The 19,076-nt window shown below is 45.5% G+C and overlaps 1 protein-coding gene across 3 annotated transcripts; it reads left to right on the top strand.

Moving 5' to 3' along the window:
- The first annotated feature begins 8,759 nt into the window (after positions 1–8,759).
- On the top strand, positions 8,760–19,076 carry NDUFV3 (NADH:ubiquinone oxidoreductase subunit V3). 3 transcript variants are annotated; one of them, XM_060150993.1, is made up of 4 exons: positions 8,760–8,913; positions 10,133–10,253; positions 15,228–16,319; positions 18,837–19,076. In XM_060150993.1, the coding sequence occupies exons 1-4, from the start codon at positions 8,860–8,862 to the stop codon at positions 18,998–19,000; spliced, it is 1,431 nt and encodes a 476-aa protein (XP_060006976.1). In that variant the 5' UTR covers positions 8,760–8,859; the 3' UTR covers positions 19,001–19,076. The 3 variants fall into 3 exon arrangements, with proteins under 3 accessions (XP_060006976.1, XP_060006979.1, XP_060006977.1); XM_060150996.1 differs by lacking the exon at positions 15,228–16,319; XM_060150994.1 differs by lacking the exon at positions 10,133–10,253 and having other exon boundaries at positions 8,798–8,913.

Genomic DNA, 19,076 nt, shown 5'->3' on the forward strand with positions numbered 1-19,076 from the left:
CTCACGCTGTGGCCGGGCGACTTGGCCGGCCTGGTACCTACTTGGTCCTTCAAAAAGTGAGAGGGTCTGAGTTTGCCTCCAGGTCGAGGACACGGTGTCAGAGGTGGGCTCAGAGCTGAGGGACGATAAGCCAGACGCGCCCGAAACGCAAAGCCTCTGAACTGCTATTTTTCAACCCAAGATAGGGCTCCTTTCCTGTGTTCTTATGCTCATGGAGTGGGTCACCAGGCATCAGTTATGCGGGATGATTTCTCGGGACTCTCCGCCCCCATATTCCACACTCTTCATCTAATCTCATAAATCCTCCTGGACGCCCCTTCTCTCCAGCTCCGTGGCCTCCGCCACGACACAGCCCACAGGAGTCTCACTGCTCACTGGTGTCACATCCGCCCTTGTCTCCCCGCCACCCCCACCTCATGCAGTTTCCACACTGAAGCTAGAGGGACCTTTTCAGAACACAGTTCCAATTCCCTGCTTAAAATCAACAAGTGGCTTCTCATTGTTCTCAGTACAGAAACCAAATCCTGATCTTCCACTATGAGACCAAGTGTGGCCTGCCTCCTAACGACTCTGCAGCCTCCTTCCCTACCAGGCCCGCTTCAGTCTCAGTGCTCTAGCCGTGACTACCCTTCCGTTCACTGGAACAATGGTTCTGCTAACCACAGGACCTTAGCGCATGCTATTCTTTCCGCCTGAAATGTTCTCCCCACACCCTGTCTATGTCCCTAGTTAATTCCAGTCACTCAGTTTCATCATAGTGGAGTCATCACTTAATCAGGGAAGCCTCTCCTGACTTTCCATTATTTGCATCCACGGCACCGTGATAACTTGTTTAATGTCTGTCTCCAGACTACAAACGCCATGAAGGCAGGGACTGATGCCTACTAAATTGGCAAGTCACCGATCGATGCCCCAGCTTGCACCACAAAACCTGGCATGAAGTCAGTGCTCAATATTTGCTAAGTAAATAAATGGAACAACTAATTGGCAGTCTTAAAAGATCACCTATTTTTGCATAAGACGAATTACGATAGGCATGAGGCATGGAAACTCTGCCTGACTCAGCCCCACCTCCAGTTTGATTCAAGGATGAATTGACACCCTGACTTAAAGCAGAATGCTTGGGAGACTTCCCTGGTGGTCCAGCGGTTAAGAATCAGCCTTCCAATGCAGGGGACTCAGGTTCGATCCCTGGTCGGGAAACTAAGATCCCACGTGCCGCGGAGCAACTAAGCCTGTGCGCCACACATACTGAGCCTACGTGCCACAGTGAGGAGCCCACGCGCTGCAGTGGAGGATCCAACATGCCGCAATGGAGGATCCCCCGTGCCGCAACAAAGATCCCAAGGAAGAACCCGCGTGCCGCAGCTAAGACCCGCAGCCAAAAATAAAATAAATATTAAAAAAAAAAAAAGCAGAATGCTTGGGAAAAGCTGGACTTCCTATAAGGCAATGAGGTAAAAGGGGCTTTCATGGAGGCAGAAGATGGAAGAGAGTCTGTATCACAGAACAGAGAACGCAGAGGGCTGGGGGCGGGAGGTTGGGGGTGGGGAGAAGGGGCAGGAGCTAAGCCGGAGACTCACATGAGATCATCGCAAGGGAGCTTCCAAGGAGGGATTGACGCTGGGCAGAAAGCAGAGGAAGCAGGAGGCTCCACAGTGTTTCTGAAGGTGAGTCGGCTATAAACATCATTTCTATTCAGCTAACCTAGCCGGTACAGTGAAAGTCCATACTCATGGTCTGGGGTACTTTTCAGGCCCGCAGGTGAATTTACAGTTTCTCTTCTGGGTGGGATAACAATACCAAGAGCACAGAGATCCTAGAAAGGGGCAGCCAGTCATCACAGGCTTGCAGGCAAATTTAACTTTCTTTACAATCGTGGTTTACATCGTTTTAAATGTTCTGTAACACACATTCTAACAGATACAATTAACTGTAATGTGCGTATTTAACCTGACCTTGGGGCTTCCCTGGTGGCGCAGTGGTTGAGAGTCCGCCTGCCGATGCGGGGGACACGGGTTCGTACCCCGGTCCGGGAAGATCCCACGTGCCGCGGAGCGGCTGGGCCCGTGAGCCATGGCCGCTGAGCCTGCGCGTCCCGCGTCCCGCGTCCCGCAAAAAACCAAACACTAAACTGACCTTGAAGCTTCACTACTTTCATGTTATAGGTTACAACCTCGAGAAATAACTACAATTTTTTTGGAGTTGCACTATTCCTCTTAAGTCTTTATTATTTGTTATTTGGAGGAAAAATAATAAAGACTTAAGAGGAATACTGCATTAAAGACGCAGAGCAGCTATAAATGAAAACTTAAAGATCTGTACTTGACCATCAGATGTAAACAAAACTTAAGCATTTTGAAGTTTTTGAGTTGATAAATCACTTGCCTCATACTTTGAATTCTTATAGTACTTGTGCCAACAAGACTTATTTTCCTCAAGATTTTTTTCATCAAATTTCATGATAACATCTACCTTTTTAATTTTAATCAAATCTAATTGAAGGGACTTCCCTGGTGGTTCAGGGGTTAAGAATCTGCCTGCCAATACAGGGGACACGGGTTCGAGCCCTGGTCCGGGAAGATCCCACCTGCCGCAGAGCAGCTAAGCCCGAGAGCCACAACTACTGAGCCCACGCACCTAGAGCCCGTGCTCCACGCACCTAGAGCCCGTTCTCCACAAAAAGAGAAGCCCCCGCGCACTGCAACGAAGAATAGCCCCCGCTCGTGGCAACTAGAGAAAGCCTGCGCGCGGCGGCGAAGACCCAATGCAGCCAAAAATCAGTCAATTAATTAATTTTTTAAAAAGTTAAGAGAATAGATCTTGAAAGTCCTCATCACAAGAAAAAAAAGTTTGCAACTATGTGTGGTAATGAATTTTACCTAGACTTACTGTGGTCATGATTTCACAGTGTATACAAATACTGAATCATTATGTTGTACACCTGGAACTAATACAATGTTATACGTCAACTATATCTCAATAAAAAATAAAATAAAAATTTTACGGAAAAGAGAAGAAAAAAGAAAATGCTACATATATATATATATACATATATATATATGTATATATATATAATTCAGCCATAAAAAAGAAGTGAATCCTGCCACTGCACCATTGCAACAACATGGATGAACCTAGAGGGCATGATTCTGTGTGAAATAAGACAGGCAGAAAAAGATGAATACTGTATAATCTTATTTATATGTGGAATAAAAAAACCAAACTCATAGAAACAGAGCAGATTGGCAGTTGACACGGACAGGGGTTGGAGTGGGGAATCAGGGGAAAATGGGTGAAGGTGGTCAAAGGCTACGAACCTCCAGTTATAAGATGAATAAACACTGGGCATGTAATGTACAACATGGTGACCATAGTTAGGAATATTGGATTGCATAATGGAAATTTAATAGAGTAGATCTTAAAAGTTCTCACCACACACACAAAAATTATACCTATGTGAGGCGAGGGGAGTGCTAACTAAACTTACTGTGGTAATAATTTGCAATATATACACTTGACCCTTGACCAACTCAGGGGTTAGGGGTGCCAACCCCTTGTGCAGTCGAAATGCATGTACTGCTATCTCTGCCTCAAAGGGCAGGAAGCTGACGCAGTTTGTTCCGAATCAGGACTCAAACCCCAGTTCTTTTGATTCCGCATATTGTGATTGCTAATCGAACACAAACTTTTCCCTACACTTAGTTAATGTAAAGATCTGTAAAAGGAAAATACAGGTACTATATTTATTGAAAAAGATACAGGTATAAGTGGACCCATGCAGTTCAAAGCCTGTTGTTCAAAGGTCAACTGTACATACGTCAAATCATTACATTATTCACCTTAAACTTACACAATGTTTTGTCAATTATATCTCAATAAAGCTTAACAATTTTTTCCATTAAAAAAATAAAGTCACTCATAATCTCCCATTTGGTGTGGTTTTGACATATGTTATGGGTTGAATTGTGTTTCCCCCAGATATACTGAAGATATATGGAAGCCCTAAGCCCCAGGACCTCAGAATATGACCCTATTTGGAAAGAGGGTCTTTACAGAGGTAATCAAGTTATAATGAGGTCATCAGGGTGGGCCCTAATCCAATACGACTGGTGTCCTTATAATGGGGGAAATTTAGATACACAGACATGCACAGAAGGAAGACTCAGTGAAGACACACAAGGAGTACGCCTTGTGGAAACAGAGGCAGAGACTGGACTGATGCAGCAGAAACCCAGGGACAGCAGGGACTGCTGGCCACCACAGCTAGGAAGAGGCAAGGAAAGATTCTACCCAGGATCTCAGGGGGTGCGTGGCCCTGCTGACACCTTGATTTAGGACTCCAACCTCCAGGAAAAACTGTGAGACAATAAATTTCTGTTGTTTTAAGCCACCCAGTTTGTGGTCCTTTGTTACAGCAGCCCCTGCAGGCTACTACGACACATATTTTCATCTTGAGGACACTAGTATTATAACAACTAAGTTCTTGGTGGCAGCACTCAGCTCCTCGCTTAGTTGGTAGCGACCTTTGTCCATCAGACACTTGGAAAGTCTCCAGTAACAGCCACTTGGTGAGGTGGGAGAAACGTGAAAGCAGATCTTCCAGGCTGGATGCAACTTTTATCCCAGTTGGTCCATCGAGAATGAGTTAGAGCATGCTTAGATATGCAGGATTCACATACACAGGACCTTGCTGGATAATCCTAGTCGTCACGTCAGTGTACAAGAAGACAGCCTTTCTAGTAGCATCGTTGGAATCTACATCTTTTCCATGAAACAGTGGGCATCTAAAACGATCATATCAGGACTCCCCTGGTGGTCCAGTGGTTAAGACTCTGTGCTTCCACTGCAGGGGGCACAGGTTGGATCCCTGATTCGGGAACTAAGATCCCACATGATTCACGGCATGGTCAAAAAGTAAAAAAAGAAAAGAGAAAAGAAAACAATCTTATAACTTTGAAGCACCAAATGAAACAAAACATTTGTGGGGTTTTTTAACTCATCAAAATGCATAATGAGGGCTTCCCTGGTGGCGCAGTGGTTGAGAGTCCACCTGCCAATGCAGGGGACACGGGTTCGTGCCCCGGTCCGGGAAGATCCCACATGCCACGGAGCGGCTGGGCCTGTGAGCCATGGCTGCTGAGCCTGTGCATCCGGAGCCTGTGCTCCACAATGGGAGAGGCCACAACAGTGAGAGGCCCACGTACCGCAAAAAAAAAAAAAAAAAAAAGCATTATGAAATATTTCTTACAAATCAAAACCATGCATATAAGAGAGCAAACACTCATGTACGCCCAATATACCTTAAGAACTAACCATTACAAACAGAACTAAAGCCCCAAGGCTCCCTTCCATTAGGCCTCACTCCAGTCTCCCAAGTCCCCTCCAGAGGTAGCCCCTATCTGATTCTTTTGGGTGGCTTGTCCCTCTTGTTAATAAGTAGGAAACACTTTATGTATGTTGGATACCAATTCCTCACGAGTTAAATGATTTCCCGGTTTGTGGCTTGCCATTTCACTTTTTATAGTATCTTTTGCTAGAGAGAAATTTTAATTTTAGGGCTTGGCATGTCCTGGACCATGGGAGGTATGTGTATGTTTTAACCCCAGACTCAAGAGAGAATAGGCCTTGAGATATGTATCCCCACCTGAGATAGACACATTTCCTGTGGACTTTCTTTGCAGATTTTTTTGCTAGCGGGTGGCTTTGCCCAGGTTCACCCTGTCACTGAGGGGAGCTCTGCAAGGGCTTCCTCTGATGCTCTCCAGCCCACTCCCAAGTGTCCTCAGGGCCAAAGTCTTGTCTCCTCTTCTGATGTCAGTTAAACCAATGCTTTGGCTTTACTGAGATCAGCAAATGCTCCCAGGGCAGTGCTGGCTTCTTGTCGTTTCTGGCTTCTGTTTCTTGGCCCCTGGAGACACACACTTCCTGTGGTCCAGGACACTCCAGACTGTGAAAAACATGATCACACTAGACCAAGACAACCAGCACTAAGAAGGGTATGGCAAAACCCAAATCCACTCGGGAGGAATGCACATTCAACCCGGAACTTGGGAATCCCCACAGAGAAGAGCCCAGAAACACGAGCTCCCAGTACATCACTGCCCGGCAGTCATGAATAGGAGCCAGCAGAGGCCACGGAAAGCAGAACTGGCGTGAGAACGGAACTGGTCGTTTGAAATTATGCTTGTAATACTGTACCCAGCATTGCTACATGTTTTGTAACCCGAGGGTTTTTCATTACGTCTCGTGGCCACATACTGCCAGAAATAGAAGTCATTACATATGTTTTAAAACACAGTTTTAGGTACATCCAGTATAACTTCAACTTTATTTTCTTATTTTTTCCTTATGTAAAAGCTTTTAAATTTACTTTTCCTGTGTGCTGAGCAATCTGTTTTTTTTTATTCGATTATTAAAAAGAAACTTATCTTACTAACTTAGTAAGGCATACTATGTATGGTCATTCTAAACAATAGTTTTAAACTACACTGTTATCATATACACACTACTATACATAAAATAAACAACGAGGACCTACTGTATAGCACAGGGAACTATACTCAATATTTTGTAATAATCTATATGGGAAAAGACTGAAAAAATATATATATATATAACTGAATCACTTTGCTGTACCCCTGAAACTAACACAACATTGTAAATCAACTATACTCCAATAAAAATAAATTTAAAAACTACACTGTTATTGAAAGCTTTGTTTAAAAAAAATCTTAATTTAAGACATAATTAAATCATACTTATTTACATAGGATAATGCCATAATACATTTCCTTTGGGGCTTACAATGTATGTACATATTAGCCCAGGATGCAGAGTGAGGTCATGCGTATGGAAGGTGTGATAGCTGAGTATGTTAATTTTCCTCTTTGGCCCAAACACCTTTGAGTTCAGGACCCATCACTGGTCCAAGTGATGCCCAAGTTATCCAGTTATCTTAAAAAGAAGTTTAATTCACCCTTGGTTGGGTGGGTGGTGGATTCCTAATAGTTTAGACAGAATTTTATGTGATTCATTAAGGAATACAGACAAACACAAGTTTTTGAGGTTTTGCCTAAAAACGCTGGATCATCACTTGCTAGAACCTCAGGCAGAGGTGATGGTGCCTGTAGAACGACTAGGGCAGAGAATTAACAACTGACGAACAACCCCCGCTGGCAGCAAAATCTAGCCTACACTTTTCCAGCTGACTGTGAAATAAGATATAATCTCCTCTCCACAAATACCTGTGAAACCACCGGCCCTTTCTCTGGCCCCTGCTTGATTTTTCTATTTCCTATTTGCCTCTTGCACTTGGCACTGTTGCTTCTGTTCCTTTTGGCCAAATGTCGTGTAGGCCTGCTTAACCTCCCCACCTGACTGCAGCAGCGTCCAGGGAGGTCCTGCTCCCCCCAGGCTTAGGTGCTGCTGCCAACTACAAATTGTCCCTTGCCATCTGCCTCTACAAAGATGAGGTCATCCTCCACTGCAGCCGCTCACCTTCTACACCCCCTGAAAGGAGCTCAGGGTGGAGATCAGGAATGAGGCCCTCTGTGCTCTGGGAGAAACTGGCAGAACAGGCCCTCAGATAGATAGAGATTTGCAGCAGATGTTATGAGCCAAGTATCTAGAAAAGCACTAAAATTACTCATGGTGACATCTGTTCCTCCTGATTAGCATGATCTGAGGGTGGAGTTTTCCACCCTCTGATCTCGAAAGGTCATTCGTCCGACACCTGGCACGGGCCCAGGTTTAGGGTTGGTGATCCCAACCAGTCTTAGCCGGCTTGAACCGGACAGGAGCCCACCCCAAGTTCCTGAAAAACGGCGCGGCGGCCTGGGCGCTGGGTCACCGAAGTGGTCATTGAAAAACCACTAAAGTTCTTGAAAAACCACTAAAGCCTCCATTACTACAGTGACCCATAGGTCAGAGGTGTTATCTATAGGCGTGCCTAAGGAGTCAAAAGTAATTAAGGTGAGCTTGGTCAGTGAAGGCACGTTAGAAGCAGAGTTTTTAGCGAGCTGTTCCTTTAGCTGCTGTTCTGTCAGACAAGCTCAGGTATTTCTGTTAGTCACCAGTTTCTGTTAATCCTATGGGGATGCTTTTTTTTTAACCCTATGGGGCACGGTTTCACGGGGTATCTGTTTTACCCATTTACCTGGCACTTGTATGAGTCTCCAGCCTTAGCCACGGTGGGGGGCCTCTCCCGGGTGGAGTTGAGGTGTGGGTATGCTCCTCTTGGTTGGAATGCTTCCCGGCACCGGGCATGGGCAGGAGTGGGGATTGAAGGCACGATCAATGGGGGAGAAGGAAGCCAATAACTAACCACACCTACTCCATGTCTATGCCTAACTTTGGGGGAGTCTGCACCGCAAGTTATAAACACTCAAGTAAACTAAAGCTTGCACCTCTGATCTGTTTGGCTACGGGACTAGTGCGGTCACAGGCCAAAAGAGCGTCCACGGTCCCACCTGAGGCTGCCCTGCAGGGTGACCACAAGTGACCACTCCGGACGGAGTACAGGAAATGGCACGCACAATGATCACTTCGGTGACCCAGCGCCCAGGCCGCCGCGCCGTCCGGGTCCGCGAGCCCCAACCGCCAGTGATTGGTGGCTCTTCCCGGGGGCGTGGCCTCGAGGCGCAGCGCGGAGAACCTGGAGGCCGCCAGGATGCGCGCGCAGGACCTCGGCGGTGGTGCGCGCGCAGCAGCCGGAGCCCCGCCCCACCCCGTCCCTGCCTGTGATTGGCGCCTTCATCCTAGGGGGCGGGCCCTCAGGTGGCAGAGGGCGCGCTGCGGCCGCATCTGTTAGGTGTGACCTTCTTCCGCCCGGCCTGTTTCCCGGCCCGCGCCCCCGTCATGGCCATGGCGGCCTCGTTTCTGCTGCGGCAAGGACTAGCCGGGGGGCTGAAGGTAAAGGGGGGCCGGGCCGGCCGGCGCCCGGGAGCCCGCGGAGGGCGGGGCGAGGGCCGCTGCCCTGACGGTCACCTCCAGCCGTCCGGGGACGCCGCTGACCCCACTTCCTGGGCCGAGGAGAGGACGCCGGGTCGGGGGCCGGGCCCGGGGAGCGGCGAGGGTCCCGGCGACCCCGGCCACCGCTCCCTCTGGTCCTGGATCACCGGGAACCTCCGGTGTGCGGTCCAGGCCTCCGACAGACGTGGGGGCCGCTGGTGCCCCGCGCCGAGCCCTGTCCGAACCCTTGAGGACAGTGTCTCTACTGCTTATTTAACCCGCGAGGAAATAAGGGCACTTTCAGGCACCTGGTGGACGCGGTAACTTACGAGGCAGCCATGTGAAGCCAGCTTAGGTTACCTCATCTGTGAAAAAAAAGGAAGAAGGAAGGGCTTTCTCCATATAGGAAAAGCGAAGTCCCCTTCACTATCTTTAAAATTAAAAGGGGCTCTTATTACAAAAGCAAGAACTATTCGTGGCAAAATAAAGTACAGATGGTTGGAGGGGAGATCTGTTGTCAGAGAGGCCACTATTTACCTCTGCATATCTAGTCCCAGTTCATTTTGGTTTTAGCTTTCATGTATACATATACACACGTGCTGACGTCATAACCATAAGAAGCAAATTTTTCACTCTCATACATGGGCTGTAGGCACCTCTCTTCTGTGTCCAGCATCTGGAACAGTGCCCAGCACATAGCAGGCCTTAGTAAATGTATGCTGAGTGAATTAACGCTCTGTAAAATGCTTTCCACTTATGATATATGGTAGGCAGTTTGGAAGCAACTATTATTCATCTACATTATTTTTCATGGCTAGATAGTGCTTCTACTTTATATTCTAAGTACAGGAAAACATTTTATGAAAAGAATCAGTATTTTGTAGGTTGATAGGTAATTGGAGAGTACAAAACAGTACAGTCAGGAGAAAGTCTGGTTGGAGAAATACCCAAATGCTAAGAGTGACTGTCCTTGAACTCAGGTGTTTTTTCCTTGCAGCTTTTTTTGTATTTTCTCAAATTTCCATAATACACATAGGTTAAGAGAATTGTAATAACTGTTAGAAATATGCTATATGTATGCAAAGCATTTATATGTCATAATACATAGTATTCATGTCGTAATAGCTGTTAAAAACGGTATTACTCTAAAATATTCGTATTTGTGCCATTCTTTTGTCAGACTGTGCTCCTAGAAGCAGGAGTGTTTCGAGGACTTGCTTCTACAGTTTCTCTCTCTGCAGAATCAGGAAAGAAGGAAAAGGGATTGCCACCGAATCCCAAGAAGCAAAGTCCACCAAAAAGTAAGATTTTAGTGGTCGTTTTAAGGGAGACAGAATACAGAGTAAATCAGTCAGCTTCCCAAGCAGGAAAAGGAGTTTACTAGCTACATAATTGGACTCTTTGTTTCTAGCAGTGTCCAGGTTATAATCAGACATAGGATCTGTAACAGGCTTTAGACCAAACACATCAGTAACATAAGTTAACTCTGTTAAGGCTGAACTCAACGATTAGCCCTGAACTGTTCTCTCTGTATTTTCTAAATGCCGTACTCCACGGATAGCAACGGGCTGCAGAGTATGCAGGCTCTGTGGCATTTAGGTGGCCCTAATACCGCTCCCATACTCCTGTGAAGTAGCTGTGAACCCCTCCTTTTTTTCCTTCCCTGATTGTGACTTTTCAGTGTCTCTGGGACTTATCCGTAGTCTCCCAGGCTTTGCTTGGTCATAGCCCAGGATTGCAGGCATCCTTTTACGACTGTGGACAGAGAGTTAGGAGTAGGTACCGTCTTCCATTATGACTCTGGTGAAGCATGATTCTAATCTGCTTCCAGCTCTGTCCACAGTCATTTTGACTTTTATCACCAGTTTTGACTTTTCCCCCTGAATCCAATGTAGTGTATCCTCATAGGAGGAGAGCAGGAAATGCAGCAGTGTAAACCTGGTTATAATCCAGGTCCACCGCGTTTAGTCTTAACTGATGAAACCCTAGTTAACTCTTAATACATGCGTATGATATATACAGTCTCTTTATAAAGCTTTGACTGTGTGGGGTTTAGAAGGATAATTGGAGTTTGTCTTGTTTTCATCAAAATATCATTTACTCGGTTTGAATGCTTGAAAAGCGTGTAGACACTTTTGTCCCCCTTCATCTGCCCACGGAGACATGGGCAGCCTATAAAACGTCTGTGCGCTGTTGAGAGAGCCAGCCACCCACTGCCTTTCACACGCCATCCATCCACGCTGAGCAGGTGTACCCTCCCTGTGGTGTCTACGCGCTCCCGTCCGAATTCAGCAGGAGCGTTGTTTTCTGTCCTGTACCTGCTGTGTTTTTAAAGCCAGAATTCCATTTTCATTTTAATCTGTACGTTTCTAAACAGGTATCTTAAACATAAGGACTCTTCTTTTTTCCAAAGATCCCCCTTTTTACAAACATGCTTCTGCATATGAGTGGAAATGGAATACTTCATCCTGTGGCGGTTTGGGGTGCAGTTACGAGAAGGGAACACTGAGCTGGGAGTTGGCCTCGGGCTCATGTAGCTTCTGCCTCTGGGCGTGGCGGGCCCTGCCGCCCTCAGCGGGATCAGCATGCCAGTCTTGGCCTGGTCGATGTGAGACTGACGACCGGCGTGTCATGTGTATGTGCTGTCAGGTGGGAGGACAGTTTTTAGAGCTACACCGTCTTTAATGCACATTATGTTTGTATCTCAGAATTTAAAAAATAATTACAGTCCCTCCATGAAGAAAAAGAAATGATGCTTCTAAGTCAACATGTGCAGGCCTCAGTATTTCTCCCGAAGTGTCAGTGATTGGTGAGTGTAAGATACAGAAATGCTTTGGCCCGCCAGTGGCGCATTGCCACTGTGGGTGGTTTTGGAAGCTCGAGGGAAAGTTCCCTGCGTGCAGACCGGGCCCTGAGCGCTCACCCTTGGGTTCACATCTAGTCCGGGGATCTGCATCTGGGGTGAACATGCTCTCCATTGTTCCACCTGGGGCGCAGCTCATCGTAGCCAACGATTCCTTCCTGAGGGGAGCTGCCAGCATGGCGAGCACAGACATCAGAATCCGGGTCTCCAAGTGGGTGCCTCCCCTGCACAGCTGCCTGGCTTGCCAGCTTTGATGTTCTGGTGAATTCCATCACTAGGCTGAATTTTGCAATAATCAGTAATAAACCATTGACAGAATAACTCCTATGTGGCTTTCTAAAGACTCTGTCAGGAAGCCAAAGTTCATTATCTGCTTCAAGCCCCTGTTCCAGTTTGAGAAACGAGGAATCTACGGAAATAGGAATTTGATGTATTTAATTCTAACCAATGTTGCTAGGCACTGTTTTAAGCACTCCATATCTCCCCTCCACACCTCGTGAGAAGGTACCATTAGTATCCCTGGGTTATAGATGAGAAAGTGGGCGGGGGACTCCTGAGCTGCCCAAGGTCACACAGATGTCGGTAGTGGAGCCCAGTCTGAGCCCAGGCAGTAAGTCCCCACAGCCCATATTTATAAGCAATGTGCTGTCTTGCCTCTGAAAAAGGTCTCGGTTCTCGCATGTTCATTAAAACCAAAACCAAAAAAAACAAAACAAAACTTTTTTTAATAGTAAAAAACATGTAAAAAGAGGTTTTAGTTACCATAAAGAATTTGAATAACTAGTCTTTCACATCTTGTTGAAATGCACCTTTGTTTCTGAATGTGCTTTGTTTCTGAAATTAGTTTTGTGACCCACTGACAAGATGTGGCAGTATTGTAAGGCTGCTGACCTGTTTCAAACACCAAAGGCATTTTTCCTTTCAGTAGGGGACTACTAAAACGTTGAAGGTCATGCCCTCCCTTGCTTTTCAATGAGCAGGAAAGAAATTCAGGAAATTCAAATTGAGAGGAGATAGAGAAGCAATAAGAGAACTCCTATCTCTGCGCTGTCACTAGTGTTCGTAGACCTTTATTTACGTGGGTTGTGATGGTCTCTGAGGGTTCGAAACCGTCCCTGAAAGCCCCCCTCTTGTGCTGGGAGGGGTGTCTCCATGGCTAGTCTTATTTAAGTAGCTTTGTGTTTTCGTATATTTATCTTTCAAGGAAAGTCACACTGAAACTAAAACGTTTTCAGAGTATGCAGGCATCCCGCCTCTAGACACGCAAGAGGTTTCATGAAAACAAACAGGTAAAGTCATACTTATATTCAAAGTGAGAGCCATTGTTCCTGTACCCGATGGTTGTGTCTCCAGGTGACATCCTGCACTGTGAATGCAGGTGTGGTGTCCACACTGGCACTTTGGCACAGAGGTCACTGGTGGCAGCTACAGATCGTCGTGGCAGGCTTCCTGCTGAGTCACAGAGGACGCTGGGCCTGTGCTGCAGCAGGTCAGAGGTTGGCTCTTAATAAAAAGCAAATATGCTACTGAGGCTTATTCTATTAGCCTTTCCATGGAATTGTCCCAATAACTAAGCCTGAATAAAAGATATTTTAAAACATTAATATTCTTATTAACATTATATGTTAATGTTAATAAGAGCATTAATGTTCTTATAACATTAAATAAGACAGAAGTTTCCTTTTTCAAACAAAATAAACTATATCATTTGAAGTTTTCTTCCTGTTTTCAATAGGTGATAAACTCTAACGTTTTAATAACTTATTTACATTTTAAAAAATCTCCACAATAAATTTTAGAAGATTGAGGCATAATAATTAGATAGCAGCCTATCTAAAATAAGCCTTACTTTTAGTTAATTTTTCACACTGGAAAATTCATGCTCAGCCTAAAAGTGTATTAATGATACAGGTGAGCAGGCTAGCAGGGTTTGTAGACCAGCCTATGTTACCCATTGCTTATAGAAATTTCTCGGCTATATCAGGTATGGTTTAGAAAGACAGAGAGAGAGTTCAAGTGCATGTGCATGCCTTTGCCATGGTTTTATGTTTAACACGATCCTGGAGCTCTGTTCTCCTGTAGTCAGAATGCAGATTCTGGGGTGGCACACGGCCACAGAATCAGACAGGGCATGGCAGAGGGGGTGGGGGGTTGGAGGTGACACGGTGATGGTTTTTTAAGCAGTGACCCACTGCTCCAGCTGTTCAGTCATATCCTCTTACACTGCCCATTAACCTCTCTCTGGCCCATTTCTCATTATTTCTGGTTATTCCTCAGTTTTCTTTGACCATTTTCTATCATTCTGTTTTAGAGAGAGAGAGAGAGTTCCTGAGCTCAGAAAACAATTAGAAACTTTTTTGGATACCAGTAAGATGGTAAAGTTAGAAATACATTTTTTTCCACTTTAAAGAAGTAGTATACTCTTTAGTATAAAGTAGACTCCTAGACTTGAAAGTAAGGAATGTATTTAGAGTTTGCTCATCTGAAATATACTTTATAAAGTTTTGCTTTAGATTTGAAAAGTAATTTTAATTTATAAACACTTGTCCTGTATTTTTCTTCTAATCTGTATGGTTAAAAGAGATTTAGCACCTGAGAAAACTGAATGAAATGAGCTCTCATGAATGTACTGTGGCGGGCTTTCGTTTTCTTTTGTAACTGACTCTACAAAGTCTAAGACGTTTATATCAGCATCTTTTTGTAACAGCTTAAAACTCATTGTTTCCAATGATATATATGATACTAAATTATTTTAGACTTTTCTGGTCTTGTAATACTTTTCCTTGGCAGAGGAAATCCGCAAATGGTATGATTTTGCAGGACTTCCCATCCTCTCCAGCATCTTCACTTGAATCACATTACCCCCTCCGTCTGATCTCCCACTCTTAGACTCATGCATATGCTCACCCCAGGCCACTGTCTCTACTTCTGCTTTGCCGTTCTGTTCAGAAAGTTCAAATTCATACAATACGGGTAATTTTTTAAAATATTTGAGGTGCACCAGTTTTTTTAGGGATTTAAGAAATGATACATTTCTAAAACTTCATTATCTGAAAATATCTTTATATTATAGTTTATCTTAAATTTAGATGAAAGTAGTAGCTTAAAAAATTACCATCCAGAAGCTCTCGCTGCAAAAAAATGGAGACAAGATTGTTACTTCTATTGGTAAAAATCCCATCTTAAAAAGTTTCAGCTACCAAGAAAAACATCTACGTTTTTTACTGTTCTCTGTCTTGTGTGGCTTGCCTTTCACTTAAGAATGGGTTTTGACAGAACAGTTCCTAAGATGATTATGTTGAAGATATTATCAATAACAAGGTGATATGTAATGAAATGTCTGTGGCCTTGGTGAATTTTCACTGTTTTACTAAATATTAAAAATAATCTTCCTCTTTATGCCATTTCCTAGATGTAGTGGAGCCAAAGGAGAGGGGCCAGCAGCTAGCCACCCCAACAGCAGATGAATTGTCTAAAAACGTACCTTCACCCACTTCTTCCCCACCAGTTGTGAAGCAAGGCAGGGTGCTAGCTGGCCCTAACCCCGATGCCAGCATGCCGCTCACAGACCAAGGGGTTCTGAAGTTTTTGCCAAGAAAGACTTTGGTAGAGTTTCCTCAGAAAGTTGCACCTCCATTCAGAAAACAGGGTTCTGATTCAGAAGGAACCCAGCAGGGCAGGAAAGGGACAGATGATTCATCTTCGTCTTCATCTTCGTCCAGCTCCTCTGATTCCGAGTCAGATGAGGAGGGTGACAGCTCAGAAGCGGGTCCTCAGGCAAAGAGCAAGCTCAGAGGAGGGTTTCCCGTAGCACAGGCCTCCCATTCCTCTGCAGGTGGGGCCCCCCAAATTGAAATATCCGCACAAGAGAAGAGTGTATCACAGCAGCCGCATCCAGACCTCGTCTCTGCACAGAGGCCCCACGGGGCGAAGAAAGGGGCCTCCCGTCAACCATCAGAGGACAGAAAAGACCCCAAACCAAAAACCACAGCACCCAAGTCACACGCAGGTGGAAAGTTTATGGAGCAAGATGTAAAGGAAAAACAGTGGCAGGAAGTATCTGCGTCCAATGAAATAGATAAGGAAAGCCAGAAGCCACTGGAAGTTAAAAAAACCTCATCTGACCGTACGAAATCAGGATTATCCACGCGACCGCATGGCAGCCCAGCGCCCACTCAGTCTGCGGAAACCAGAGCAGGACGACGGCTGCCAGCGACTCCTGAGACCACAGAAAGGCTTTTGGAAAAACAAGTACCAGAGCCTGATGGGAAGGTGGCTCTTTCCCTGTTCCAAAAGGAAAATCTGGGAAAGCAAGTAGCAGAAGGAATCTTGAAGGCTAAAGAAGAGATTTTGGAAGATCAGTTACCAGTGAAAAATTTGAAGCCAGTCCCTGTTCACAATAAAGACGTTTTTGATGAAAAGACAGCGGTACTAAAGCTTGAGGAAAAGGGCGGAATCATCGAAGACTCAGCAACTCAGATGGAAGGCCAGGACGGCACACAGGGTATACCTTGACTTGGGGCTGAGAGCTCTTGTCCTGTGGTGGTGGGTGAGACTGAAGAGCTGTGTGATCTGAAGAAGCCTTACGCTTGATCAGATTCTGCGATAGGAATATGGCCTATAGCACTGTCTCAGATAAGCTGAGGGATATATGTTAGTTATGGATAAAAATTCCTGAAACATTTGAAATTTATATCACAGTGGAAGAGTATGCCCTTGGCACTCTTGGACTGTCCCTTAACCAGTGTAACTTGTGAAAATAGGCAATTTAACGTCGTCACCCTTAACTTTTGAGGGTGTTTAAGTGTTCATTTCTTGAACCTGCAGAGCATGTCACTGAGTGGAGCGGGGGGCTGTCCTATTAAACTCCCACAGGTGAGGAGCGATAGTTCCAGCTGTACTGATGGTCTTCAGGTGAGCCAGACAGGCTGTGGCTTTCAGCATCTTTATGCCTAAGGGAAAATCGCATTTTAGGGAGTAAAGCCGTGACATGGAGGCAGCCATGAAATGCACGAGTCTGATTTACCCTAGACAGTTCCTGCTCCTAAAAAGCGCAACGGGCTGCTTTTTCTATATTGAATTTTTATGAAGGGCTATTTTGCTACCCTAAATTTTTTTTTTTTTTTTTTTCTCGGTACGCGGGCCTCTCACTGTCGTGGCCTCTCCCGTTGCGGAGGACAGGCTCCAGACGCGCAGGCTCAGCGGCCATGGCTCACGGGCCCAGCCACTCCGCGGCATGTGGGATCTTCCCAGACCAGGGCACGAACCCGTGTCCCCTGCCTCGGCAGGCGGACTCTCAACCACTGCGCCACCAGGGAAGCCCTGCTACCGTAAATTTTTAAAGGGAAACTCTATTCCTATTATTTTACCATTTTCTTGCACTTTGAACCTCATAAAATGCAGTGTGCTCTAGGTGGATCGTGGCGAAACTGTAAAGCAGGTCTCCTGTCTTAGGATCTGTGGCTCTTGAAAACGCATCACTGACAAACTCTGCTCCTTCCTGTTTGCTCTCTTCTTTTTAAAGCCCCCCCCTTGCCTAATTTACATTACCTGTAATTATACTTACGGGTTGCACTATGTTGACAGGATTGATGTGTTTTCTTCCCTCTCCATCTCCTCTTTCATAAATGTGCGAAGTACCAGCCCCTGCCAGACTTCTCCAGACGTCAAGAACCACTTTCCTGATGCTGCTGTTAGTCATTCTGCTGTAAATTTGTAAAACCTTCAGGATGATAACATAGAGAGTTGGGGGTTTTCAGACTGCAATCTTTTTGAAAACCATTTGCCCCTACTTTTTCATGGTTGTGTTATTTTTCCAGTGTTCTCTTTGCCCTTCAGAGGCTAAAGACACTGCCCAGGAGTGCAGCTCACTTGCAGGGGCAGCGTCTACAGCGGGGCCGACTTCGTAGCTCTCCCAGCCCAGCTGCCTGGCTCCTGGCCCTCCCGGGGGATTGGTGTTGGACAAGCGTTCTCCAGACCCTCGTTCCCTCCAGTCAGCACCTTCCCCACCTGGGCTGTAAGAGTGCATCTGCTTGGGATGTCCCTGTACCACATCGAAGATACTCTGCGTGTTGAGATTGGAAAGACGTCACTTCTTTAAATAAGACATCATTTATTTTAATACAACCAAAAAAATGAAAACCAAAACTTTTGGTATGAATCCAAATAGTGGAAAACTGTAGTTATTTTTTGTGCCGCGTGAGTAGGAGTGGCGAGAGTCTCGACGGCAGTGCTTTAGGGTCAGTAAGAACTTCACGGGGCTGAGCCGCCACCCCACGCCAGCTTCGCTGTGCCTGCATCGTGTCGCGAGTCATGTTGCAGGAGAGCCGGGCGCCGTGTGCTTCATGCACGCTCTTAGTTCTAAGATCACCAGTTGCGTAGGCGTGTGGACTTTAATTCTTCCTTCCACTTAGAGAAATAAGGCTAAGTATTTCTTAGTCTGTGAATCTAAAGTATACCAACAACTTCTTCAAAAAAAGTTAAACAACAAATTACACATCTCATTTCCAGTTCCCCTTAACTGTGTCATTATTATTATAACCACTGGGCTTTATCTAATTTTCTTGCGTTTAGAGACTTAAAAGGTTCACTTAGTTTCTGCTTTTAAATTTCTCTTCTGTGAATGGTTTATTTCTATTAGAGACATTTTTTAATAGATCTGCTTTTTTTCTGCATCTTTAAATGACCTGAAAGTCCCTCCATAACTGTTCTTGGCGTCTTCAAGGCTAGAGGTATACAAAGTTAAGATGTTAAGGCACGTTGCAAAAGCTATTCCATTTCTTACATTATTGAGGCTATATGTTTTAGTATAAATTTTCAGCTTATTTCTTTATTTTGCTTTTGAAGACAGTGTTGCTTTATGGGCTTTTCTAAGTAGACAGTGCATTCAGGAAAGGTTCATGTAGAATGCTTGGTATGTGAGTGTGTGTGTGTGAGTGAGTGAGTGAGTGAGTGTGCGCTGACTCACTCAGAAGCTCCCTCCCTGCCGGAGGTCCTCACCTGCGCTGTGTTTCCCCCGCAGAGTCCCCGCTGGCCGCCACCCCCGCTGAGCCATTTGACAACACCACCTACAAGAATCTCCAGCATCATGACTACAGCACGTACACCTTCTTGGACCTAAACCTGGAGCTCTTGAAGTTCAGGATGCCTCAGCCCTCCTCAGGACGAGAGTCACCTCGCCACTGAGAGCTCAGTTTAAAGATTAACCTTTCGGTGTCTTTCTGCATTCTTGTGTGCGAAAATAAAATCTGCTCAGTGGTCA

The sequence above is a fragment of the Lagenorhynchus albirostris genome, chromosome 5, assembly GCF_949774975.1.
Source record: "Lagenorhynchus albirostris chromosome 5, mLagAlb1.1, whole genome shotgun sequence".
NCBI classification, from domain to species: domain Eukaryota; kingdom Metazoa; phylum Chordata; class Mammalia; order Artiodactyla; family Delphinidae; genus Lagenorhynchus; species Lagenorhynchus albirostris.